General features: G+C 40.2%; 3 protein-coding genes and 1 long non-coding RNA gene across 4 annotated transcripts in view; 2 read left to right on the plus strand and 2 right to left on the minus strand.

Moving 5' to 3' along the window:
* The window catches only part of LOC135711186 (uncharacterized), a 239,414-nt gene that overhangs the window by 1,954 nt on the left and 210,764 nt on the right, over nucleotides 1-26,696 (plus strand). The gene's annotated exons all lie outside the window — the stretch shown is intronic.
* On the minus strand, nucleotides 1,467-10,909 carry LOC135711150 (regulator of G-protein signaling 7-like). Its single transcript, XM_065233891.1, has 6 exons — nucleotides 9,937-10,909; nucleotides 3,651-3,974; nucleotides 2,669-3,387; nucleotides 2,488-2,601; nucleotides 2,301-2,426; nucleotides 1,467-2,245 (listed from the first exon to the last, which is right to left on the minus strand). The coding sequence occupies exons 1-6, from the start codon at nucleotides 9,979-9,981 to the stop codon at nucleotides 1,918-1,920; spliced, it is 1,656 nt and encodes a 551-aa protein (XP_065089963.1). The 5' UTR covers nucleotides 9,982-10,909; the 3' UTR covers nucleotides 1,467-1,917.
* LOC135711112 (uncharacterized) lies at nucleotides 24,581-25,543 on the minus strand. The gene is made up of 2 exons (XM_065233851.1): nucleotides 25,209-25,543; nucleotides 24,581-25,150 (listed from the first exon to the last, which is right to left on the minus strand). Exons 1-2 carry the CDS (start codon nucleotides 25,482-25,484, stop codon nucleotides 24,581-24,583), a joined length of 846 nt encoding a protein of 281 aa, XP_065089923.1. The 5' UTR covers nucleotides 25,485-25,543.
* On the plus strand, nucleotides 25,812-26,431 carry LOC135711114 (uncharacterized). Its single transcript, XM_065233854.1, has 3 exons — nucleotides 25,812-26,005; nucleotides 26,056-26,178; nucleotides 26,247-26,431. Exons 1-3 carry the CDS (start codon nucleotides 25,887-25,889, stop codon nucleotides 26,380-26,382), a joined length of 378 nt encoding a protein of 125 aa, XP_065089926.1. The 5' UTR covers nucleotides 25,812-25,886; the 3' UTR covers nucleotides 26,383-26,431.

Below are 26,696 nucleotides of genomic sequence, written 5' to 3' on the forward strand. Positions count from 1 at the left end.
GACAATTCTAAAAATGTCATCCACGTACCTATACCAACACTTGGGCAACAAATTCCTATCCTCCAGAATATTTTCTAGGTTACTGTGTTACCTGACTTCTAACGAATATACGTTGTAAATATACGAGTACCCCGAGTACAACGTATAGTTCGTCTAATTTTACATTGCAAATGCTATGCAAAATTAGACGAGTCATACGTTGTATTCGGAATACTCGTAAACAACGCATCCTCGTTATAACATCTGACACAGTAGCTATGAACAATTCACATAAAAATGGGGAAAGCGGATTGCACATAGTAGCACCTTTAGTTTGTTTATAAAAATTTCATCTGAAAATGAAATAAGTTTCCTCCATACAAAGACAAGTAAGCTTGAGATATGACCAAACTTTGTTTTTCCAAGTAGAATCCTCACGTTGCTTCAGAAGCCAGTCCTCTAAAAGGCAGATGGCTTTCTTTACTGGTACACTCGGCAAAAGTGCAGTGACATCAAATAAAACCATGACTCCATTTTCCCGAATCTCTCCTGATGCCTGAAGTTGATTTGTGAATTCCTGTGTGCTGTTAACTGAGCGAGTGGCAAAGGGGTTAGGCATATTTCAAAGTTCCTTTACTACACAGCAAAACATAAATTTTAATATTACATCCAATTACATCTACCACTCCGATTGAGCAGTATTGTAGTGAGAGTTGGTCGTGGTAGTCTTCATCTTCTTCTTCTTATTCATTCCTTTATTTAACGTCTCTGTTCCACAATCTAGTTCCACCAGCACAGACGAAAAATCGTCTCTTCTAGCAAAGATTGATAGATTCTTATGGAAATTTTCAGTAAAGTGAAAGGATAGTACGAAGTCCGGCATGTTTCACGTGCAGTCTGACGTTTGCTTATGGATTTTACCATAGGAGTAAAGAGCTACAGAGTCGCCGTCAACGCCAATCACCGACGGACATTGATTGCCATCGATTGACAGCAATCGAATGTGCAGGAAGGCAGCTTCCACACCTGCCTAGGATATCGCACCCATTCAAACACACATGGGCCAGGACCAACGGCTTGCTTTACTTCCCTTCCGAAGGAAGACGTCACCAGAGATTTTTATGCCTCAGAAAAATTCCACCGACCTCGGCTGGGATTGAAATCGTGGTAGTCATAGCAAGCGAATTGTCTGTATCGTTGGTTGCTTTATGTGTTTGGATCCGCAGAATGTCATTGAAGTTTGTGCAAAAACAAATACACCTCGAGAAGGAAAAACTTCGCTTAGATAAATATGAAGCCTAGCCCAAATAACATTGCAAGTTTTATCGAGGTTTTAAAGCATTCTACAAGTTTAAACAATAGTCTAATGAACCCTCATAAAACCAAATTTCATACTTGGGAGATACGGTGCTGCATTTTACCAACATGAAACATTGAGAATCAATGTCATCAATGTAAAATTTGTCATCCAACGAAAACTCGCTCCCTGATTTGTCGTGACATTCCGTCATCTGTATAGTATATATTTTTCTCAGATTCTTAATAATATTCCTATGATTTTCTTTGGATGCTGTCTTCGTCTATTTCATCAGAATATGCAAGCATTTCCTCAAGTCATATTTCTTCAGTGAATAATATTATCGTGGATAATTGTATTACACATGGTTGGTTTTTCATGTCAGGGCCCGATAAGGTCCCAGCAAATCACACTAACTTTGAAGTATATTTAACAATTCCTTATGTTTTTGGTTTGGTTTTGATTTTACACAATGTCTTAACTTGCTTGCCTTACCGACTAGTAAATCTACAGTTCAATTCAATGGGCATCTGTTTGGTATAACCTGATTTAAAACGGTCGTTTTGCTTTATTTGTTGTGGGTCCACTACAAATCGTCAGCGCGCTAAAATAACCGAATTTCCGATCGATACCAAGCTTGTCTAACGTTTCACACCGAAAAGATTCGGGATGGATTTGATCTTCTTCTTGGACCCATTGAGGTACTCTTTGTACATGTCGGACCGAAGGTACCGCGAGTATGAGTCACTCTTCATCAGGTGATACACGTGGGCGGCGGCCACATCAAAACACCACCGATTCGGTGGCGCTGAACTGCTCACCGCTTCCCGGGCCAACTCCATCGATTTCGAATCTACGTTCACCGGGCAGGCCGCATCCGGGGCCAGAAATTCCAGATAGATTGCATGGGCCGCTTCCTTCACCTTTGATTGCGGCTGCGCTTTCATGCTCTGGACCGATTCCCAAAACCTATTTATTCGAAAATATTGAGTGATATTTTTGTCACTGGCAAAATGTTACTTACTTCAAATTTTCTCCGCTAAACTCTTTGTCCAAAAACTTTGAAAATTGCTCCCTTCCGACCGGATCGATCAATAGTTCTCGTAAGCTAAAGCCCCATCGTTTCACGCGTTTTAGCGATACGTCTTTGCTGTTTGGAGGAAAATTCAAATCAAAAAATGGTATACATACCACGAGCAATCTACACTTACGCAGTTCGATCAGTGTCCCACATTTCAATATTGTCCGTAATCCAAGGGTTTGGCTGATCAGGTGTCGTGAGGAAATAATCGTATTCGTGATACTGTTCAAAATATGATATATAACTGAAACGAAAAACGTCGGAATTAGGCAGCAAATTCGCACCAACTCTCTCATCGTCCCAACACTTACGATTCGGCTACTTTGGAGATCTTAATAGTTCTACGTTCTAACTTGAGTTTCAAGAGCTTAATTTGTCTAGTGAGTTGCTCGATTGGATTGCTATTGACGGCCGCGCCGGATGAGCCTGAGCCGTGCGTGGAGGCACCACGGCGGTACGCCTTCTTAATATCGACCTCGGTAGTGTTAACACAACCTGGCATCGGACGGTGTACATCCCAGAATGCACGCTCCTGTGAGTCGAGCACCTTTCGTTCCAGTTTATCACGTTTCTTGTCCACCTTGCTCTGGGCTTCCGCTTGCATGAAGATAAATTCCCACTTTCGGGAAAACATCTTCTGCAGCTTGGCCAAGTTCTCCGCTTCGTAATCCGCCAACTCCAGACGGGTCTTGTTTTGCATCGTCCGCTTACAGAGATACACTGCGTAGTCGGTGTTTTCCGGTTCCCAGCAGTTGGATGGCCAAAAGTACGGTGTCTGAAAACGGTAGAATGTCCCGTCGTTCTTTACCGTGAGCTGATGGTCATCGATTGGAAATAGGTAGCCATGGGATGCCAGTAGATGTGCAATATGCAACGCTTCCGTAACATCATCGATTTTAAGATTCTTCATGATCCACGCGATCAGATCGGAACCAGTAAATACGGACGGTACTTTACTCATGAAAGCTTTGATTGTACGCACAGAAACGCCAGCCTCCTCGCTTTGCATGCGCTCGACTATCGCCTCCATCTAGAATGGAAACCATTGTATTATTTCACACCCACTCATTTCATTCATCCACGCAAACAACTCTTGATAAACATTTCAAAAGGTCCTATCTGCATTGATCGATTCTCTTCATCGACTAGATAGGTAGGTAGGCTTTATCAAACTATGTGCTAGAATTAGCGCAAAATCTGTTTGCATAGCAGTGGTTATGAAAAGAGAAAGTCGATGAAGAGAATCGATCAAAGCAGATAGGACAATTTGAAATGTTCATCATAGTTACTAACCTTTCTGTAAACTAAAATATTCGGTGCATCTTGATTCATGACGACCTGTGTGCTGTGCGATTGGCTACCTCGGCTTCCACCCGGGACTGCAGAACTGCCAGCACTGGTCCCGCAAACAGGCGGATTGCTGGCGTTGCTTATTGCGTTCTTGTCTTTGTCCTTCTCCCGGTCTTTGTCTTTATCCTTGTCTTTCTCGTTGGACGCCATTTTCTTCGGAACGATTATTGATACTGCCTTGTCCTTGTCGATCTCCGTAGTCATCGTTACCATCGTCCCATCGATGGTTCCAATCCACAGCTGGGTTCTACTCTTTACGGGTTGAATCTGTAAATAGTGTGGAATTTTTTGTTCATCTAGTACACTTCAGTTGGTTGGCTGTAGAACGAAAGTCTCTCCCTCTACACTCAAAAAATTTCACACGTTTGATCGAAGTGTTTAAACACTTGATTTTTTAAATGCAGAATCACATTTACTTTAAGTGTATTTCACCTTGGTTCAATGTGTTATACACGTTAATTTATAGTGTTTCAAACTTTGAAATGTTGAAATTTTTTCACTATCTATTCAAGTGTATTGCACATTGAATCACGCTACTGTTCAAAACAGATGGATTTAAAGTGTTTTGCATTTCAATACGATGTGAATTGCTTGCTCAGAAAGGTAAACATCTATAACAAGAGTTGTGACTTTATCCTATCAACCTGCCTCATATATGAGAACAACCGTGGCACAGTGAGATCGAACGAAGACTCCGGCAGCAGCATACCCCAACAGTCCATGATCGAATCCCAAATCAGACCCATTTAAAATATATGTGGAAGCTCTGGCCTCTGGCAGTTTTGTTTATATTTATATATTTGTCGATTCATTTTTAGAGTCGGTAAAATAGAATTCGATAAAGTAGAATATTGTAGAATATTGAACTATGGTGTGCAAAGCTATTGATATCACCATATGAGGCACATAGAATCCAAGTGTGTCACAATTCAAATCCATAGTGTTCAGGCATGGTTCATAGCATAAGATTCACACATGAAATGGATGTGTTTCACAATATGCGCAAAATTAAGTGTGAGACACATGATGATGGCGTGTGAAATTTTTTGAGTGTAATATATAACTAGGGTGAGCCGGCCATCCGGGGTAAGACAGTCATTAGGGTGGGTAAAGTTTGCATGCGGATTGCAACCCCTTGATCATTTTGATTTTTTTAAAGTCTCCAAGGACTGTAGCCAATTTAAATTATTTTGGATGTGATTTGGTTTTGTGGGACAAATCAAAAGTAAGTTTCGATTACAGTACGAGAAACCCATACCTGAAGCTTAGATAGCAAAAATAATGCTCAACAACTATGTCGAAGACCGTAAATCCACAAACGAAGTGACAGACGACTAACTGGCGAAGAAATCAATTAAAATAATGTGGTTCGCTGTAATAGAATTTTCTTAGAAGCTTGTGCCATCAGCCACCAGATGGGCTAGTATTTTTGTTTTGATTTGAACATAGTTGATTTTGTGTGCAATATGATCTTTGATAGTGTGCAAAGAGTGTATCATTTTGTCATTTTTTTATGCATTTCAGTTTAGAGTAGAGTGAAAGAGATAGAACCAAAACAATCCAGCAGTAGTGGCATGATGGTCTAGACCTTCACTAGTACTCTCCATAATCCGATATTCCCACAAGTCGATGTTCTAAGTGGTGTTAATTTGATTAGATGACTCGATATGTTAAAAGTAGAGCTTCTGTATTCTGTGATTCTGATGCTAAAACCAAAGAACCCTAACTCAAGAGCACTCTTAAAAAAAAAATTGTATGCAACATTCATTGAGACTAGGCAAGCAAGCTTCATTCCCCGATTCTGGGTACTGCGGGCTCAATCGATTTTATTTTGCCAATGAAAACTGCTTGAAAATTTTCTCCAGTATAAAATTGTTTTGTTATTCGTCAATGGATTCCCGCTAAAACCTGTGAGCCAGGAATACTAAGTCCCTATGACTCTAATAAATTTTGCTTACATATTATATGTTTTATTTCAATTGAAAACCCTGATGAGTCATCAAAACTGTACTGATTTTTCTGCTTTTGTCACTAAGCCTGCTGGTTTCTGTAATTGTGCGTACAATTATTGGTGTGTTAAGAAAAAGTATGATTGACAATACTTGAATATTGGTAAGAAGAGTAACCACATTTGTGGCTTCTGAATGTTTGTCTCCCGTTTGACAGTTCACACTGGCGCGGCGCCCAGCTGACAAGCATATTAAATTAGTCCGCAGTGACCAGCCCCGAAAAGGTCGCGAAATGTCGTTAGTGAGTTTCATTACGATATATTAAAGGAAACATTATTTAAAGAGTTACATCTGTTTGTCTGTGGTGCGATCGATTAAATCTCATGAACAAATGATTTAATCATTTATGAGTATGTTAGACTGCATATACCTACACATACAACATTTTTTCATACGACATATTCAAGATTAAGAATTACTATAACAGTCGTAATTAATGGACTTAAAATGCAAGTAATGTCTAGGGTAATGTTCTACTCTGTGTAATTAATGTAATTAAAGCAGTAGGTAATAGAATTAATTTAATTACAGCCGTTGCCTGCGTCGGAGTTAAAGGTTATCGCGTGGCGCTAGATGTCACACTAAATTTAGGAAAATCAAGCACCCTATTTTGATTGAATGGTCCTTTATCAAATTCATTACTTATCACATATATAAAACCCCGCCTATCCCGAGAATGAGAGGTATATTTACATCTATCGGATGAAAGTCTCTTTCTCACCAATGCTTGGTAGTCATAAGTTAGAGTGAGGCATCTGTCTTACACCCATCAGTCTTTTGGCGTTAACGACTATCTCTGAGCTAGGACACTATCTTTACTCCAACGATGTTTCTCATTTTCGTGTGTGTAAAAAAAAGCAAAAAATATTCCCTCTTTTACTTTCTAACGTAAACCGCTAACCAAATCATCATACTTATCAACGCCAATTGATAGAGGCGCGGTACTTTGGCACGGTGCCGCACGGTGCACACCAAACCACTTTAGCATGGCACCAAGCAAATCAGAACGGCTCTTCGGTACGGTTTCTTCTTCGCATTGGTGGCGAGCAAGGAAAAGGTACCGAAACCAAGTGCGTGTTCGCTTCAGGAGCGAGCAATATTTCAGCACGATGTGCGGTACCGTGCGGTGTTCTGACACAGGCATCGAAAGCTCTCAATTAATAACCGTGAAAGTGTATCTAGAACACTATGTTAAGAGCACCTAATAGGCTAATATACAATAAGCAATAAGACTGAAATGTGAAGAAAAAGTAGAAGAAGAAGTAAAAGAAGAAGAAGAAGAAAGAAGTCATGAAAACTGAACTTTTGGAATGTTTAAAATTATGGACTCTTAAAAATTGACACACAGTGTTCACTCGGCTGTCGACCAAAGCAGGCCACTCTCGATGTGTGCCACGCGATCGTCTGTTTTCTTGGCAGCAACCATTGTGTGGTCCTCCTCATTGTTCTTCATCAGCAGTTCTTTCGGTCGATGCGTCATCGACTTTGGAAAGCAACCGTTTCGTGATGAGTGTGTGAGTGCTGACCACGTTTTGCAATGGAAGCGCTCTGCCCCTCGATGGCGTAACTGCCATTCAATGAAACCACTGGAAGCGACTCCAGTTCTGATGGACGATTCTTTTTGGATAGCGGAAGATAAAATGTTTATTGTGTTGTACCTTTTGACTATATTTTTAAGATGTATTGTATAGTGACCAAGAATCCTCGGCTCTGTAAAGTAAATTCGTTTGAGCCTTATCAAATAAATTAAATTAGCAATAAAAAAAAATTGACAAACATCGTACAACAAGAACTTTTGGTACAATTTTTGAACTTTTGTGAAATTTTTTTTAATGTAATTTATACAAAATAAAATGTTTGAAATATTTTAAATCATTTTCTGTAAAAAAATACACATAAGCGCGAACATAAAAAAAAGTTATTGTTTACGATTTATGTCAATTTTCAAATGTCCATGGTATTAAAAATTTAAAAAGTTTGCATATTTCATAAGTTTTTTTTCATAGCGGCTCCGGTGGTGTAGTGGTAAGTGTGATTTCCTCTCACTCCAGCAGGCCTGGGTTCAATCAATCCCAGTCGGCACCACCGGCATGTTCTGAGACATAACATCTCTGCCCAAGTAACAGTTTGAGTTTAATGAGGGTTCTGAAGACCATGATTTAGACTTGTAGAATGCTTTAAAACTATGATAAAACTTACAATGTTACTTGGGTGATCACGCCTTCCGTTGGTCCCCGGTCGGCCTCGGTAGCATAGACGAGTGCACGGATGGATTTGAGTTTACTCACTCGACAAAAAGTGACACAACAGCGAGGCCCTGTTTACTAAAAATGAACACATGAATAATATTCGCAACTTTTGTACACAAGACTTGTTAAGCCCTTTTCGCGCGAACCGAATACGCCCACGCAAACTTCCAACACCACAGGGTAGGGGAAATTCTCCCCTTCCCAATAGTACTCTTGGTTTGCGTGGGCGTACTTCGGTTCTAGTGAAAAAGACCTAGTAAATTATATACAAAAGCTGATAGGCCCTTTTCAAATATTACGCGAGAATTATTCATGTGTTCATTTTTAGTAAACAGGGCCCCACTGTTGTGTCAACTTTTTTTCAGTAGATGAGCAAAAGTTCACCTGTGCAATCGTCTATTGGTGCTCAGCACGGAAAACAAGAACGACAAAAAACAAATCAAGGGAAAAAATAAGTTTTTTTTTTAATTTTCAAAAATTTTAACCATTTTTTTTCTGAAATACTTCATTTTTCTCTACAACCTTGTTTCAGAAGACATTTCGATCAGAAATATCGTTTCCGTGCTACTATATTTTTAAAAAGTCTGCCGATTTGAAATTTTTACATTATCCAAAATGGCCGAATTCTGGCATAAATGTGAATCATTGCCCATAACATACAGTTACGCAACGTTTGATGCAAATCGGAGAAGGATTCAAACATTCATTTTTATCAGGCAAAAATCGCAGCAGAGAAAAACAACACGTCAGCCTACTTCGAACTCTTGCAATGCTGCCAGTTGATTATTTATCATATCAAGACCAACAATTGAAAAGGCATCAACTCCATTTTGTAAATAAACCTTGTAAGGCCATTTTATCGCGAACCGAATACCGCCAACGCAAACCAACCAAAGGAACAGGTATGGGGAAATTCTCCTATACCCGATTGTGTTTTAGGTTTGCGAATGTAGGTTTCGGTTCGCGAAGAAGTGGCCTTAAAAGGTTTGTTTACAAAATGGAGTTGAGGCCTTTTCAATTGTTGTTCTTGATATGTTGGGAATGCTCTTATTATTGACTATCAAAACTTTAAGAGATGAACTAGCCTCAGGCTAAAAATCTCCAAAATAAAGAAAAAAAAAAAAAAAAAAAAAAACTATCAAAACTCTATCAAACTATTCAAATTTTATTTTAATAATTGTTTTGGCAGAAAACATTATAAATCTGAAATATAGAAATGTGTCAAAACTCAGCATACTATCTATCAGCACAATATAAAGTTAATCAAAATGTCTTTTTATGCGCATATTGCCTCTCCAGCCGTTTTACGACATTTCCCCCTATTTAAGCTAGTTTGCTCACAATGGTCAATGCGGAACCCCAAAGCTTAAGAACCCCTGGTCCTAGAAAATAAAACGTCCCGATCACATTGAACAGCTTTAGGGAAAGCACTATACTAAAAGTACACCACGATCATCAATCATTTTCTGGAGAACTTGCGTTGATAGGCGTTGTGAAACATGAAAGTGAAAAACATGATCACCATTCACCATTTGCTTTACGACAACACAGTCCGATGAGATACTACGATTGGCATTCTAAATTATTGACTAGACTCGAAGTCACCAGCCATCGTGCATCAGTTTGCTTATATCGATAAACAAGTACCCACTTACGTATTGGTTCTCAGTTGTTGCACCCCACCCCCACAGGAGGATGCTATTTTACTGCCACCCTTCTTGTCACTTTTTTCCCCGTAGTACTACATCCTCTCTTCGATAACATATTGCTTACTGCGCGAGGGAGTAGAGATACGGTTTGATTCTCTCGCTCCGACGGCAGTAAAAAGATTCTCCGGCCCGTGAAGTTTCTCATTACTGGTTGTGGATCTTTGGGCGCCCATATTTGTTTTCCCTCGTAGGTATATGCCTCACGTTAAATGTCTGCTAACTACTTGAACCCACTTTTTTGGACCATAATTTATCAACTTACATTATCCTCACTGGCCTCCCCTGGTTGCCGGAACTCATCCCGCATTCACAAGATGTGAGCACCTGGAACCGGTGGTGACTCTGGCGCTGCTGTTCACTTGTAAAAAGCTCAAATTATATCGAAATGAGCGAAAATTCCTTGCGATGCTCGATTAGCGCTGAAAATTGCTCGCCATATCACTGGTACCGAAGTCACCCTCCGGTTTGTCTGCTATGTCTCCAGCCGCCCTTTTTCAGCCTCTATCCTACGACGCTGCCTGCTGATACGTTCATCATGGGGAATCCAATTTGTGATTCATTTTTTTTTTTCATTTCGCTTTGCTCAAAAGATGGATGGAGTTTTACGATGGAATTTCCTCTGCACGTTTTCGATTAGGAATTCTTTCAATCACTCTGATGGTTTTCGCGATTATTCACTGTAGATCGTAAAACTATTTTTATGCAAAAGTATACTTGGAGAGGGTGTATGGTGCTCAGAAAAGTGTGAAAATTGGAGTGAAATTAGAAACACTTGTAGGCGAACTCGGCACGTACTTTTCACATAGTTTCTGTTGAGCACCACACTGCTTGATTTTCGTTTCGCCCAAAATCTGCTGGCTTCTATGGCGAATCACTCATTTTCACTTTCAATTCCACTTGTTAGAGGATCCGGTTGTTGGAAAATTCACCATACATTCACGCAAAACTATCGCAGACTGCTTGAAAGCCAGGGTCAAAAGCGGATAGATGGAAAACCGAAACAGTATAGCAAGAGAAAGAAGAGGACAAATTGGGGAAAATGTCCCACACTGTTCTTTTAGGAGACCTTCCACACGCACTTACTCTCACGACTGGTAAACGGGTAAAGTTCTCTCGCTCTCAACGGGGCCCTGCTCTTGTACGGTGGTGGTCCATCTGGCTGGAGGACGAATGGGGTGGTTGCCACCCACCGATTACCAGTGTTGTTACTAACGTCTAATCGTCACTGAAAGCTTCAGCCGTGTTCATGCGAGCAGACCCCTCCGTACAAACGTTTGTTCCCTTCGATTTTCAACGACCAACTGAGTTCTGCTGCAGTCACAGCGCGTATAGCCAACATCTGCCGTCGTGACTAACTATGCTGGGAGAAAACGGCTACCCCTTCGTCCGGCTTGAACATTTTATCCAGACTGTAGGTAATATGCATCTCGTTTGCTCTCGCAGGGCTCGCGTGTCGACTCTCGCACTACCAGCGGACGATTATAAGAATTATTTATTATTCCACGCTGTACCGCCGTGTATTGGTGCACCGATTCGACATGGTTAACACGCTAATCAGGAAAACATTCCAAGTTTTCCTACTGGTATATGTGTGTCAATTTCAGAGAGGCGGTCGACCTATATGGATATTTTTGAAAGAAATTTTACTGGGATATCTTGTGATAATATAATCTATTCAAATGGTCTGTTATACAAGCGATAGTAAATCAAGCGTTGTTTAAAACCGGTACTGAAATCAAAATATTGTGATAATATTACTTTCCAAATTTTGGTCAAGGAATTAATTTGGGTGAATCGTATTGGTATTTCTTCATTTTTGTTCGATTTGTTTATTGAATTCTCGGTTTCGTCTCGACCGTCAAACGTTCCGAAAATGCTCTGAGCAGATGTTTCAGGGTCCTTCAGGAAACAGAGTCCCAGTTCGCCAAGAAATGTATGATTTGGCAGGCGGTTTGTTCGTGCGGAAAACGGAGCAAGCCCTTCGTAGCAACTAAAACCGTAAATGGTCTAGTCTACATGAATGACTGCCCGAAGAAACGACTGCTTCCGTTTCTCAAACCACGCAACGTTCCTCAAACTTTTGGCCGGATCTAGCCTCTTACTTTGTGAAAACCGAAAATGGAACATGTAACAAATTAAGAAAGATTTTGAAAGTTAATAACTCAGCTGCCCCTGGTCCAATTTCAATAATTTTTATCAACCATCGATCAGAAATATGGCTACGCATCGATAACAATGCTTCCGAATGTTGATTTTCAACAAGAAACTATTGCAAAACTGGTAAATGTCCAGAATTGTCCAAAAGTGTCGAATTAACTAACAAATCCACCAATTACCTACATGCATATGCTGCTTCCCCAGCACAGTCGCCAGAGAGTAGTAAGTAGACGAAACAAGTCGAAGTGGCATTCGCCTCCGATCCTCGGGCGCGTACGAATAGGGAGCATGGAATTGCGTAATATTTTGCACACTCATCGCCATACTCAGAACAACACGCTCCCAACGACCACACCACTGTCGTCGAAATTAGTAGCAGCAGTAGCAGTGCTTTCGGCGTGTGGCGTTGAAAATTGTTCTTCAGTAACAACGAAAGGCTGCCTGCAAGCAGCGAGCTGCAGAGCCCACATAAGCAACCATCAAAGGAGGAAGAAGCTGCACCGCTATGCTATGGATCGGAATCAGTAGCTCTTCGTGAGTCGCTGTGGGTCGGTCATCTATGCCAAGCGTGTCACCCTCGCACAGTGGTTCAAACCTACCGAAAACGTGCGTTTTTTTATTTTGGGTATGTAAACGTCATTTTGGAAGGGTAGTGTCTTGAGAGAAGTTGTTAGATACTTGGTAAGCTTTGTTTTGAAGTAAGTAAAATTAGGATCTATCCACCAAGAAGGGCAATAGAAAATTCAAATTTTGTAAACATGCTCAAAAGTGGTTGGCATTTCCAGCAAAGTTGTATATAATGCAAATACTAGCAACTTTGCTGAAAATGTCAATATCGTATACTCAATGTATGGTGAGTTAACTGACGTTTTTATGAAAACTTCCTCAAAAATCATTTTTTGTTAGAAAAAATGTTCAAAATTTTATTTTAGCAGTATGATTTGTTGAAAAAAGTTGTAGATATCATCAAAACACGCATTTTATTAGAAGACATTAGGTTGTTATAATGAACCTATCAAAAGTTATTCAATATTTTAACACAAAAATAGGTCATTTTCTACGCAAAATATCTGGATAACGGGCAAATACGGGCAAGCCAAACCATCTTCATTCAAAAAGTTTGCCTTTGAACTACAAAATACAAGTGGTTCCATTAGGTTCTGATAGGTTCTACGCTTGGCATGTTAGAAATACATTTGCCATACTATCAACAACATCCAACCTCTACAACACGTCATCTCTCATTCAAACAACACTGTATAGCTTTTTCGGCTTCACATCATGATCCTAGCAAGCCATGATAAAAACAACTTTCTAGAACAAATCATACTGCTAAAATAAAATTTTGAACATTTTTTCTAACAAAAAATGATTTTTGAGGGAGTTTTCATAAAAACGTCAGTTAACTAATCATACATTGAGTGTACGATATTGACATCTTGAGCAAAGTTGCTAGTATTTGCATTATCTATAACTTTGATGAAAATACCAACCACTTTTGAGCATGTTTACTAAATTTGAATTTTCTATTGCCCTTCTAGGTGGATAGATCCTAATTTTACTTACTTCAAAACAAAGCTTACAAAGTATCTAACAACTTCTCTGAAGACGCTACCCTTCCAAAATGACGTTTAATACCCAAAATAAAAAACGCACGTTTTCGGTAGGTTTGAACCACTGTGCCTCGCTCCAAACGACATACAGCTCGACAGCCTCATCCGTGTTGAACACCCAGCTCAGAATTACTCAACCATCACTACAAAACGGTCCTTTTCAGGGCCACCAAAAATTTGTTAAAGAGTATTATTTGGACATTGGTCAACGTCATCAGTTCCCGCAAGTAGCTAGCTATCAAGGCTCAACCTGTCTATAGAAGGTGTGGAACTGTAGGCCTGAATATATTGGTGCAATTAGTTTTTCCTCGGCTTTCATTCCGCACGATTCGTTTCTTTCGTTTAATCAATCACCCTTGTAGTGACGTCGAAAAGATTGTTTCAATCGGCGCTTACATATGAAATTTAATGTGGATTATAGAATTTTTGTATGTTACCAAAAATTATGAATGGTTTGCCACTAAATGTTGAGATTTATTATCGAATTATCACACTGTATACCATGAAAAAGCAGCCTGTTTGTTATTTTTTTGACTCTTTTCAAGTAAGGAGTTATCATAAAAAAAAAACAAATCGCCAGCTGGTATTTCCCGGCGACTTTACAAATAAATAAAATCAAACAAAATCATCATGCAGAACTAGCTAGGATTTGTTTTACTTCATATTTCGCAAAATTGCTTTCGAGTGTTAAGACATCGTCTCCCGCAAAGTTTACATTTTTCCCTCTACCAACACATACATCAGGGCTAAATAGATCTCCACAGGATCTATAGAATCCACGCAATTTCAAAAAACCAAAATGCACAGCATTACGAAAAGAGGTCAGGTTTCGACCAATAGCAGATAGATTTTAATTCTTAATAAGCCAAACGATTGGAAATTTATCTACCAATCTGCTAAAATGAACACTTAGTTAATTTTCAATAGGTCACTATTAATCATTTTGTTCGACCATTTTCCACAGAGATGGCACTGTTCCGCTGGTAGGAAGTGATAAAAATTCCCATATAGAAATTGAGAGAAGTGGGAGTAATTCGCATTCGGTGCATATTCATGTGAAAAAAAAGTGGACAACCTAAAGAAATTAATCAGGGACTTGACGTTCAGTTTTTTTTTCCGGAAATTATTGTTAAACAAGCTACAATTAAATAAAAATGATTTTTACCCATTCAGTTTTACCTGATTTACTATCAGCTCCCAGAGAGCCAAAACATTCAAATTTGAGAGAGAAAATTTTCTCTCACGACCTCAATCTCTCAACATGCCATGTATTTTGTTGACACTCGATTTGTGATTCCCGTTCCACAGATTACAAAATACAGTACCTGTCACTACAAAACATGTCTGGTACCTATATATATGCATTTGCTATAACATATTTTTTACATATTCTGCGCAAAAAATACTTTGAATCCCGCCCCATACATAAAATTCGGCGGGAAATTTTGTGATGGGTGAGCTATTTCGTGTGCAGAATGCGTAAAAAAGGAGGGACTTCGAATAATAATCTAAATGCATATATAGTGGGACCAGACATGTTTTGCACTGCTGTGTCCTCTGTGAACAATTATAGGAAAACAGATTGTGTCTAGTTTCCGATAGATGTCACCGCAAACAACAGCTGTGACATCTGATGGAACATGAATGCAGAAGCTTGATAAAATGATTAATTGAAAAATACCAAATGTCCAACTGTTGCAATGGTGATCAAAATTATCACCGAATGTCTGAAAACAGCGCATTCCCTAACACAGACATAAAAAACGAATTCGATGCGGTCCCACTGAACGGTGCTCATTCACCGTAAGTGGTGGTGTCCAGTCCAGCAGCAGCAGTAGTAGCAGCAGCAGCAGCAGCAGGAGTGCTTTCAACAACAACAACGAAAGGCTGCCTGCAAGCAGCGAGCTGCAGAGTTCATATGAGCAACCATAGAGAAGGAGGAATAAGTCCTACCGCTAGGCTAGGATCGGAATCAGTAGCTCGTCGTGCTCAGCTCTGCATTACTCAACCATCACTACAAAACGGTCCTTTTCAGGACCACCATAAATTTGTTAAGAGTATTATTTGAACATTTGTCAAGGTCATCAGTTCCCACAAGCAGCTAGCTATCAAGGCTCAACCTGGTCTCTATAGAAGGTGTGGAATTGTAGGCCCGAATGTATTGGTGAGATTAATCATCGTCCGACCATCTTCCAGAACACGCTGGTAGGAAGTGTTAAAAATATATATTGAATTTGAGAGAAGTGGGAATAATTCGCTTTGGGTGTATATTCAGTCCCCAGAAAGCCAATAAATCAAATTTGTGAGAAAATTAGCTCTCAGGAGTTCAATCTCTCGAAGTCCCTCCTTTTTTACATATTTTGCACAAACAATACTTTCCGCCCCGCCCCATTCATATAATTCGGAAGGAAATCCTGTGAGGGGTGATTTGAATACACTTTAATACCAAAATGCACAAAACTTAAAAATTCATAAGTAACAAAAAATTCAAAATACGCATTTTAAAGTCGTTTAGATGAATCGAAAATACTCAAGTTGATAGTCCCTTGGATTCTCTTCATCAACTTTCTCTTTGAAATAAATTCTACAAATTTTATACGCTTACATATAAAAAACGGAAAGAGTTAAGATCATTCATCATTTAAAAGAACTAAATGTTCACATTTGTTCCGTCCACTAGGGGTCCTACGTCAAGCTTCCGTTCGTGCCCCTAGGCACAGACCCTTCTACTTTTTTTTTTCTATTTGTGAGTGTGATTATTCGATACACAAGGCATTAATTATAGTGAATCCGGAATGGACTTATCGGACAATAAACTATTTTTGGTGTATAGATTTAGTCGTTTGTTGGTTGTTTGGAAGAGGAAGTGAAGTTTGTTGTATTGGTGGGGAGGAGTATTGGACGATCGGTCAGCGTTGGATAGAGGAGAAAGGGTGAAGGGAGTGTAGCCAAGTTCCCCTGATATAGCAGCCATCCTGCAAGATTCTCAAAAAAATATTAGAGCTACGTCCCTGATATTCACTGCTTATGTGGTGTTTTCACTTAGGCTAGTTCACTAGCGCTAATGAGCTCGCTGCTAGCAAAAACGCTCACCAGCATAATGTAAACAGGGCATCAGCGTCTACCAGCATGAAATTTCAGGAGCAACTGAAATTCGTGCTAGTTGGCGAGTACAATAGCGCGAGTAAATCCGCACAGATGTAAACATCCCATTAAGGAAGTTTACAAAACGAAGTAAATCCTTGGACCCACGATGTCTTGATCACACTAAGGAGCAAGTTTGAGTTATGAACCTAGCACTCGATTTAGGACATTTCATTCAAGTTTTACCAGACAGCCAGACCGAATGTTGATCCTCATCAAGCAAACGATTTGGACTACTGCGCTGGAACATTGCTTGACAGCTTGATGCAGATTCACTTGGTTACTCGGTGAGATCGTTCTTTTTATCTTTATTTATCTAGTTATATTTCACTTCAGCTTATCGTTTACCAAAACGAACCCTGCTGCAAACCCAACCCTCTTACCCAACCCTCTTACCCGACATTCCAGTGATTCCTCGTAGAAGTGCAGAGGATTTCTCGGCTTCCATCAAAGTGAGTGTCACGTCAACACATTCATGCCCATTTCTTTCTTGACCTGCGTTAAGGCGCGGCCGGCGCTTGAATTGCCTAGTTTGAGATCACCAGTTTTTACACATTGAGGATAATTTCTAGTCCCAAGCATCAGGATTTTCCAGTAATCAAAGGATCACATTTTATTTACTTATTATGACTTGATAATAGTGACAAAACTCGGGTAGTGACCACCGCGCCGTTCTGCATTTCTATATTGTACATTTCAAATCAAAAATATTGTTTTTGTTTATAGATTTCACATAATCCTGTTCCCTTTGTCCTTCTTTTTTTCCTTTCTCTCTTCTCTTTTCAGAAAGCGAGTAATGGCGCTATAGCCATAAGCCATAAAAGGCTAGGACAAGACTTAGTGCTCATGCCCCAACCGTCAGAAGAAAATGGAGCATCACTTAACCTTTCTAGCTTTGATGCTTCCAACAACCAACCAATCATATAATTAACAAAATCGGAACGTACGGTACGGTGTATGGGCCCAAATTAGGGACATGCAGGGCGACATTACCTACATTTCCCCATAAATTCAGCAATCGACTACATTTTCAATAGCGACCAAAAATATCTATTAGTACCGTCCAAATGACGTGCTCATCTAGATGAAATTGATAAATAGCATTTCGTGATGGGGCCAATCTTAGATCCATAGCCCAACATAAGAGCCATTTCCCTTATAAAAAAAGTTGAAATTTCGACTGAAACTATATCTCAAGCTCTGAACCATTTGGCGAATTTTTAAAGTTTTGTTTAAAATTTGACAGATGCAAAGTTATCGATTAACCCTGCTATCCGAGCATGGTTATTTCTGACAGACAATAAGTTAAATTTTGACAACCGTGGCTCGAAAAGCGGTCGACAGCACAGGGATTTTCGAACATAGAAAATAACTTTCGAAAAGTCACTTTTAACCACGACTTAAATTTAACTTAGCAAAGGGTTCATAGCCTAAAGCCTAGTATAAAGATCGAAGCGAAACGAAAATTGAAGCACGCGAAAAATCATGAAATTTTGCTTGCGAAAAAGGTTGTGAAAAAAAAGTTTGTGGAACATTTTCCAGTTTCCTTTTTTCGCAGTTTACAGTTCATGTGAAACGAAAACGATTAGTTTACACCTCCGGTGAAGTGAAAATCTGACAGATACGCTCTTTCTCGAAACGTCAACTTTTCGCTTAGCTGCTGCGAGCGCTGCATGCGTGAAAAAGTAAACGTAAGCGAAAAAGATGCGATCCACAAAATTCGATTTCGCTGGATCGTATCTGTTTACAGTTCAAAGCGAGGTGAAACATTTGCCAATTGCGTTTTTAACGCAGGTGAAAAATTTAGTATTTTGTATGAGGTTTTCCTTTCGCTTTGATCTCTATACAGGCCTTAAGAGTGAAATGTTTACGCTGGCAGAATTTCATCACAATCTGTCAAGTGGCTATCGAGATGGCATCGGAGCAAGAGCAGATTCGCCAAAAATTGTGTGCGCCGTCGTGGAAAATCGAACCGAAGACAGCTGACCCGGTGAAGACCAGGAAGGTGTTGAGTCTGTTCAAGCATCGGCTGAATCTTTGGATCCGCGATGCGGCTTAGGCGGATGTTTCCATCTGGCTTGTCAAAAAAAAACGATGAAACGTGCCGGCATCCACGTCTACAAGGTCCGGTGGGCACCGAATCGGAACGAAAAACAAAACACGGTGTCATAAACCAACGCCAAGAAACGGTACCGGGAGTGGCGACAAAACCGTGATGAATGACGAGATTCATATCAAAGTGGACACAAAGCAATTGCCGGGGCATGAGTTCTACGTTGCCACATCACGGTTGGCAGTTCCTGAGGAAGTAAGGAAGAAGAAGTTGGACACATTCACCATAAATATCATGGTTTTGCAGGCCATCTGTGGGTGCGGCAAGATGAGCCAGCCATCACGACGGGTAACATCAACGGCAAATCTACCGGGATGAGTGCCTCCAGAAGCGCCTTCTACCATTTCTGTGGTCTCACGGAGACAAGAGGCTGTTTTGGCCAGATTTTACATACTGCCACTACGACCGATTGAGAGGTTGATGTCCACAGTTGATGAAGGTCAGACTTCGTAAAACATCTAAGGTGTTGGAGAACGAGCTGGCTTTGATGAAACAGTGGGTAAAAGTACCAAAAGAAGTCGACCCCACCATTAACCAAAACCTTATGAGTGGTGTCAAGGACAAGGTGCTGGCATTCGGTAATGGAGCGGAGATCCAATAAAGCAATAAAATAGAAACCTACCCAAGTAACCAAAAGATATGATAAAAGCTGCTTATGGTTGAAGGTGGTCTATATAATTCTAAGCAGCCTCATTTTTAAGTCGTTATAAGAACTTGAAAGTTCCGGTACCATAATTTAAGATCATTCTAAGCAGCTTCTGGCGGAACTTGAACGGAATTTTTAGTAAATAAATTTAAAAAGGTTTTTGCCCTCTACACCAATTCTATATTTAGTTCGCACTTTTATGAAAGTTATTTCTAAATGCAGGTATTAATGTGTATTGATTTAGTAGAATTGGAGCTGTTTATAGAATTAAACCCATTCCTTCTGCGTGAGAGGCCCAGCACGAACAGCTACGTATCTGAGATATATTAAAGTGAGCTGTTGTCCCGCCTACCATTGGAGTTTTCAGTGCCAGCTGACTGACTTGAATAATGAAAAACAATACCTTGATGAATTTTAAATTGGTGTTTACCCGTATGGTTTTCCAACACATTTGTGGCGCAATGCTTAGCAATCGTAGATCGCATGCCGAATAAACGGGTTCGACTCCAGGAAATTCGCTTTTTTTATGTTTGGATAGAATATTGATGCACTGCATAAATATAAGAATTATGATTTATTTGAGCCTCTGATCATTTCATATATACGTACATTAAATTTTGTTACTCATAAAAACTTGTGCGGATTGTTTCATGTGGTTTGAAAGTTCTGTCGGAACTTTATTTGAACTTTATGGAACCTGGAAGTTCTGTCAGAACTTTATTCGAACTTTATGGAACATGAAAGTTCTGTCCGGACTTTGATCGAATCTTATGGAACTTGAAAGTTCTGTCGGTACTTTATTTGAAATGTATGGAACTTGAAGGTTCGATTGGAACTTTATTTGAACTTTATGGAACTTGGAAGTGATTTTAATCGTTGAATGCGGAACTTTTGGTTACTTGGGTTTTAGTTTATTCCCTGAAAGTTTGAAGAAAATCCAACCTAAAATAAATTTTTGGCGGACTAACTCAGGTAGTTGCACTCTAACCCTGTTATACAATGTATCTTCCTGCGCGCCCACCTTTGCGAGAGAGTCCGCCTTCTCATTGCCTGGGATTGAGCAATGTGGGGGGACCCATAAAAAGGTAATCATATATGATCTTTCGACCAGCACACTCATCTGCTCTCTTACCTTTGAAAGGAAATAAAATGAGTGCCTACTTAGTTGCATCGACCGAATACCCTTAACCGAACTGAGACTATCCGAGAAGATGAATTAATGGTCTGCGGCCATGTTGGAAATAATGGGGGCCACCTGTTGAGATCTCTAAAAAAAGAGTATTTTTGCAATTTTTTTTAATAACATTAGAATAAATGCAATCACTTCGGGTTTTCAGTATGCTATTAAGCCAAGGGGTATTCAACTCTGCACATTCTAATCTGGGCTGAATACTTTAGCTGTGCCGAAAGCTCGGTCAAGCGTTTTGTTGAACGTGCCGAAGTGTGGCAATCACGCTATCAGTCTCAGTAACCCATGAGTTTGGCAACCCTGTTGACTTTTGAGATTGTTCCCAAGTAACCAAAAGTTCTGATAAAAGGCTATTTGTGGCTTAAGCAGCTTGGTTGGAGGTGGTCTATAGAATTCTAAGCAGCCTCATTAGCAGAGTCGTTATAAGAACTTGAAAGTTCCGGTATCATAATTGAAGAGTATTCTAAGCAGCTTCTGGCGGAACTTGAACGGAACTTTTAGAAAATAGATTATAAAAGGTTTTTTGTCCTCTAAATCACAATTCTATATTGAGTTCGTACTGTTATGAAAGTTATTTCTAAAGGAAGGTATTAATGTGTATTGATTTGAAAAGCATTAATAGTAGAAAATTGGAGCTGTTTGAATAATTAAACCCAGTCCTTCTGCGTGAGAGCCCAAGCACGAACCACTGCGTCATCTGATGTATAATAAAGTGAGTTGTTGTCCCGCCTACTGTTGGAGCTTTCAGTGCCAGCTGACTGACTTGAATACGAAACACAACACCCTGATGAATTTTAAATTGGTGTTTATCCGCATGATATTCCAACACATTTGTGGCGCTTTGGTTAGCGTTCGTCGATCGCATACCGCATACAAGGGTTCAAATCCAGGAAATTACTTTTTAATTTTTTTTTATGTTTGGATGAATGTTGATGCACTGCATATATATAAGAATTATGAATTATTCGGGCCACTGATCATTTCATATCAACGTATATTAAATTTTGTTAATAATAAAGACTTGTGCAGATTGCTTCATGTGGCTTGAAAGTTCTGTCGGAACTTTATTTGAACTTTATGGAACTTGAAAGTTCGGTCGGAACTTTTTTTGAACTTTATGGAACTTGAAGGTTCGGTCGGAACTTTATTTGAACTTTACGGAACTTGGAAGTGATTTTAATCGTTGAATGCGGAAGTTTTGGTTACTTGGGTGTGTTTACATTTTCAAATCAAAGACGGAAAAAAAAGTCGTGATCCACTTTAAGGAAGTGGCACTCGAAGATTAGCCCCTCCGCGAGAAGGAGAAGGGTGACTGATGGCAGAAGCTGTCCATCCAAGAGAAGACAGTTCACTACCGTGCGTCATTCTTGTAGACGTTTGCCAAAACCAAGTACCCAACCGGCAAGTGGAAGATGAATTGTGTACCTGCAATATTAACATCTACTAGTGCAATGCTACAATCTGAAAAATAGGAAGGACTCGATCTAAAATGCCCACCGGCGGTAGTAGCAGCAGCAATAGACCTGCAGTAGCTTTCCAGTGTCAGCAGTCGTGGTTAGGTACTAAATTCGTCTGACCGCCCCCCCCCCCTTTTAGCGGGTTAAACTACTTCGTCCATGGTTTATCCAAATGTCGATTCAGAATCTCGATACTGGTTGCAGTCGTTTGATGATTCCCTCCTCCTTGTATCTGCCTGTTGTTCCTTCGTATTTTTTTTTTATCCTTGGTCATGCCGGAATCGCATATTAATCTCCCTGAAACTGCTGCCGGTTCTGATTGCGTTCATTATGATCGTGATTCAGATTGGCTCTGTTACTTCAGGTGTGGTTACCTTCACAATTCTGTTAGCAGCATTTTTCTTAATGTTTCTGTTGCCATTGGTAATACGAACAGTTGCGAAAGAGCGTAAAGAGACCTCCACAGTCAATCGAATCCGAGCTAGTCCATAGAATAAGCTGCACGGCTGACTGATTGGTGCACCATCAATCGTACCGGGTTGTTCTGCGGGAGAAACAGCTGCGATTGCAGATACATCTGAAGAATGGTAGGATCGTTCGGCACCAGGGTGTTGTTGACACCGTACATTATCGCTGCAATGCTCCTTACCCATAAAATAATTATTGACTCTCGGTCCGGATCCTATGGCCATCCAGTTAATATTTAATTCTAGTTTATTCTGGCCTATTCTGTGGGGCACGGTGACTCTGACTAGTTTGTTTGGACTCCCCTGAAACAATGGACATCTCTCTAAAGCCGTGTGGGCTTTCTGTAGAGGTTCATCCCCCAGAATGCTCAAGGACAAAAAGAGTCTCGGCAATTATACAATCTCTTATTATGATTGGGGACAATTTCGCTGGAAAATGGCAGTGACAAAAAAAAATCCCTTTCCCCTTTACTTTGAAGTAAACGAAGAAGTTATCCTTAGCAACGATTGGCAAAAAGTCAACACAAAACAGTAAAGCCCTTTTATATTATATTTTGTGTCGTACTTGCCATCGTGTGCCATGACGCGCCGATCAGTGTGCCACGATGTGTTTCGGCACAATGTGCAGAGTTGATTACCCCTGGTATTAAGCAACATTTCAGCTATATTTTCGAAAATTGTCAGCCCAAATTTTATTTTTCCGCTGTTGGCAACCCATTGTTCAAAAGCAATCTCGGAGTCAATTGGATCAATTTAGCTCAAAATTGAACTTTTTTTTCGAACGCCAGGTGCAATCTAATACCAGATAGAAGAGCAAAGTAGAGTCCAAACTTGAGGATAGCTACAAAGGAATTCTATGACGAATACAAATTCTGAGGAATTACGAGGAAGATTTCAATGAAATTCTATACACTATATAATCCAGTCAATAAAGATTTACTAGGTTTGTGAATTGCGAGACTGTACGGTAAAAGTTTTAAAATCTGTGGAAAATTAAAAAAATAGAAAATTTATTCCAAACTTTACAGATTTAGTTTTTCTGTGTCATTTGAATTTTTACTGACTTTTTCAGTCTTTTCAGACTCAGTAAGAACATACTGTACCGCAATAGGTCAAGTAGCTGGTCGCAGTGGATTAATGTTCCCAACATAGGAAAAAAAAGAATAAACTCCCCCTTATCCTGCACCGCGAGTGAAGTGAGGTTACTAGCTGTCACTAGTGAGGTGACAAAAGTCACCGTGAATGAAATGACTCTCCGTGCAAATCAAATGGAGGCCCTTATTATTGATATCACTTCACGGTGAAGTGACAACTTCCCATTTGATTTACACGGCAATCACAAGTTGTCACTTCACTTAATAAGGGCCGGAGTCACCTCACTCGCGGTGACTATTATCACCTCACTAGTGACAGCGAGTCACCTCACCTCACTCGCGGCGCAGAATAAGGGAGACTGTTCCTGTAAAATAATTTAAGTGTCCAAGGCCGGATTAACGAACCGTCTGATGTTCGATGCATTAAATACGATGTTGGCTAAATGAGCGGGATTAGGTACTGAGTGAAATTATGGCACTTCACGGTACATTTCTGTAACTTTTGTTTCCTTCGGTCAGATACATCGATTGTTAAATGCACTTTACATTCCGTTGCTATAATATATAATGAAAAGATAACATGTGTGTTCCGTCTCCATTATTTTTTCATCTGTCCTGTCGAACACATCTGGTTTGATCGTCACCACCACTAGAACCACGTCCACGCCAGAGCATAAAACAATCCCACTCTTTATTCAATAAACGACTCAACCACGATGCTTTAGCTGCGGTTTTGTTTATCCACGCAGCATAATTCCCAAAACCGAACAAACATTAATGCGCTGCTCGGGCATTATGGTATGATATGTGCATAGAAAGCGAAGGGTGAACTGCGGAGCCAGATAAACAAATGATATTTCAACAAACTACTAGTACAGGCACTACTATGCAGGCATTAAAAGCGTGGTGTGCGTGCTTTGCAGACGGAAGTTTTGAATTTGTAGGGGAATAAATGAGCAGCATGTTGTAGTATGTTCATATAACTGCTAATTTTGAAAAAAAAAGAGGAAGATACATGATTAAAGCTCAATATTGCACAGCGATTTCCGGAGCCGATGTCACGATCGGAATTTCTGTCGCATCGTGTAAGGCTGTTCCGTTCTCTGCTCCAACAATCTCCTCTATGATCTCCACAATTGGCTCGATAGGTGGATTAATGCTACCCCTCCTGCTGTTGGACTCACCAGGCTCAACGTTTACCGGAGCTCGATCTCCCGTTTCCATGACCGGAGTGGTTGGTCTTATCGTTTCCACAGCTTCAGCAGGATTCTTACCCCTCCGTCTGGTAAGCTCGCTAATCTTGCATGGCCTCAATGGCGGATGGAGTCTCAGATGTGCCGGCAGCTCATCATCCGGGTAGAGACGATCACAGAAATAGACCCGTTTAACGCGGACATTTGCATGTATCTGTATCCGTACGGTCTCGATGTAGTTTGTACCGTACGCACGACGCGTAAAATCAGCCAAATTGAACTGGATTTGATTCCAACCAGGGGTTAGAGCTAGCGGCATTACGGTACAGAAATTGTCCACTCGTGTCGCGCTTTGATAATTGGAAGCTCGGAAGCGACGGAGCGTGTTGCGGTCGTCCAATATCTGAGAGGTTGGATTATTATAAGTTGAATTTAAAGCTAGTTTGGCAAAAGTAAAATACCTGAATCTCGAAGGAGAAGAACTTTTTCAAATTCTTTACCAGCAAAACCAAAAACGGAAGCTTTACTCCGAGCGAAGGACAAGGGCACTTCGGTGCTACCATGTAAGTGGTGGCAACATTGACACCCATCAGTTCAAAGGACATAAGCTTGAGTTCTTCATCTGTTACACGTTTGGAGTGACCATTCTTGGTGAAAACGTCCCATATTTCCAGTGGCTTGCTGCCACTGCTGCTAAAAACTGTCAGAAATCCTCGTTGATACGTGTTCCGGAACATCTCCTGAGATGCGAGATATGGCGACCTAAGATGACAAGTGACGCATGTCGAAGTATGCGACCTACTGCGATGACAGTGCAATTAAATTTGTTCAGAATTTCACCATTTCTGAATTGTAACATCCTTTTACAGCCGTTAAAATACTGGTTCGATTCTTATTGGTAGAAGTTTATGGATGTTTTACTTTATCAAAACTTCTCCAACATAAACACAATGACCTACATTAACATCAACGCAAGTGAGCAAAAATAGCATAAATTCAGTCGTAACCCAGCCAACAGAACACTTTGTTTATTACCCTGATCGATCGAACGGTGTGCAAACGAAATCAGTAGTTCAGCGGGGAAAATCAATAACGGCCAAAAAGTGGGAGCCCCAACCATAAGCGCGTAGACTTTCACGATGGCCGGTAAGAAGAAACGTGCTTCGCAACGCAAATCCGTTCAATTTGCGGCCGCCTCGAAGTCGAAAATTTCCAACGACAGTATATATCCCAGTTATTCAAAATTTAAGTTAACCTAGTAAGTACCTTGCGAATGAAAAATTTGCAAATTAAATCATTTTCTTATAGCCCCGTAGTGTGTCGCCAGCGTTACCACCAGGACAAAGTGCGGTACGACAAGCAGTTCGAGTACGAATTGAAAATGTTGGAATTGATGCAGAATTCGGCCTACGATTCGATGCGTTTCCACAGGTCAGTACAGCGTGCAGCAAACAAGCGAAATCGGTTGGATTTATTTACGCATTGAATTGTATTTTTAGACACTTTGCCATAACTACGCTGTGGCCACCGTTGCACACCCGGAAGGAGATTGAATACGTGCTGGACAAATTTTTCCGCTTACCGGACAAACAGACCCGTCGCTTGCACGACATGATGAACGCTCCGGTGTGCTAGTGTATCGTGAATAGCTAATTTGTCCGTTGAAATAAACGTCAAATCTAAAGCATTCGTTTGAACTTTTTTCAGAGACCCGTTCCAATATTGCGCGTTTAAGGTTGTTTAGCTCACTAGATTTGAAGTGTGAACTAAATAAAAAAACATTACAAATCCCGTTCCGCAAATCGCCATTTTCATTTTGATTTACTTGGACTGGCACAACTCAGTCAGTTCAACTTTGATTTGACCAGGGATTCACCACTGACAACCTTGAACACACGTTCAGTGTTGGTGTCGTAAGTAAAAAAAAGTGCTGCTTCTCAGTAAGATAC

Source organism: Ochlerotatus camptorhynchus, unplaced genomic scaffold (assembly GCF_037179485.1).
Source record: "Ochlerotatus camptorhynchus isolate MF236.1 unplaced genomic scaffold, CSIRO-AGI_Acam_v1.1 ptg000423l, whole genome shotgun sequence".
NCBI lineage: Eukaryota > Metazoa > Arthropoda > Insecta > Diptera > Culicidae > Ochlerotatus > Ochlerotatus camptorhynchus.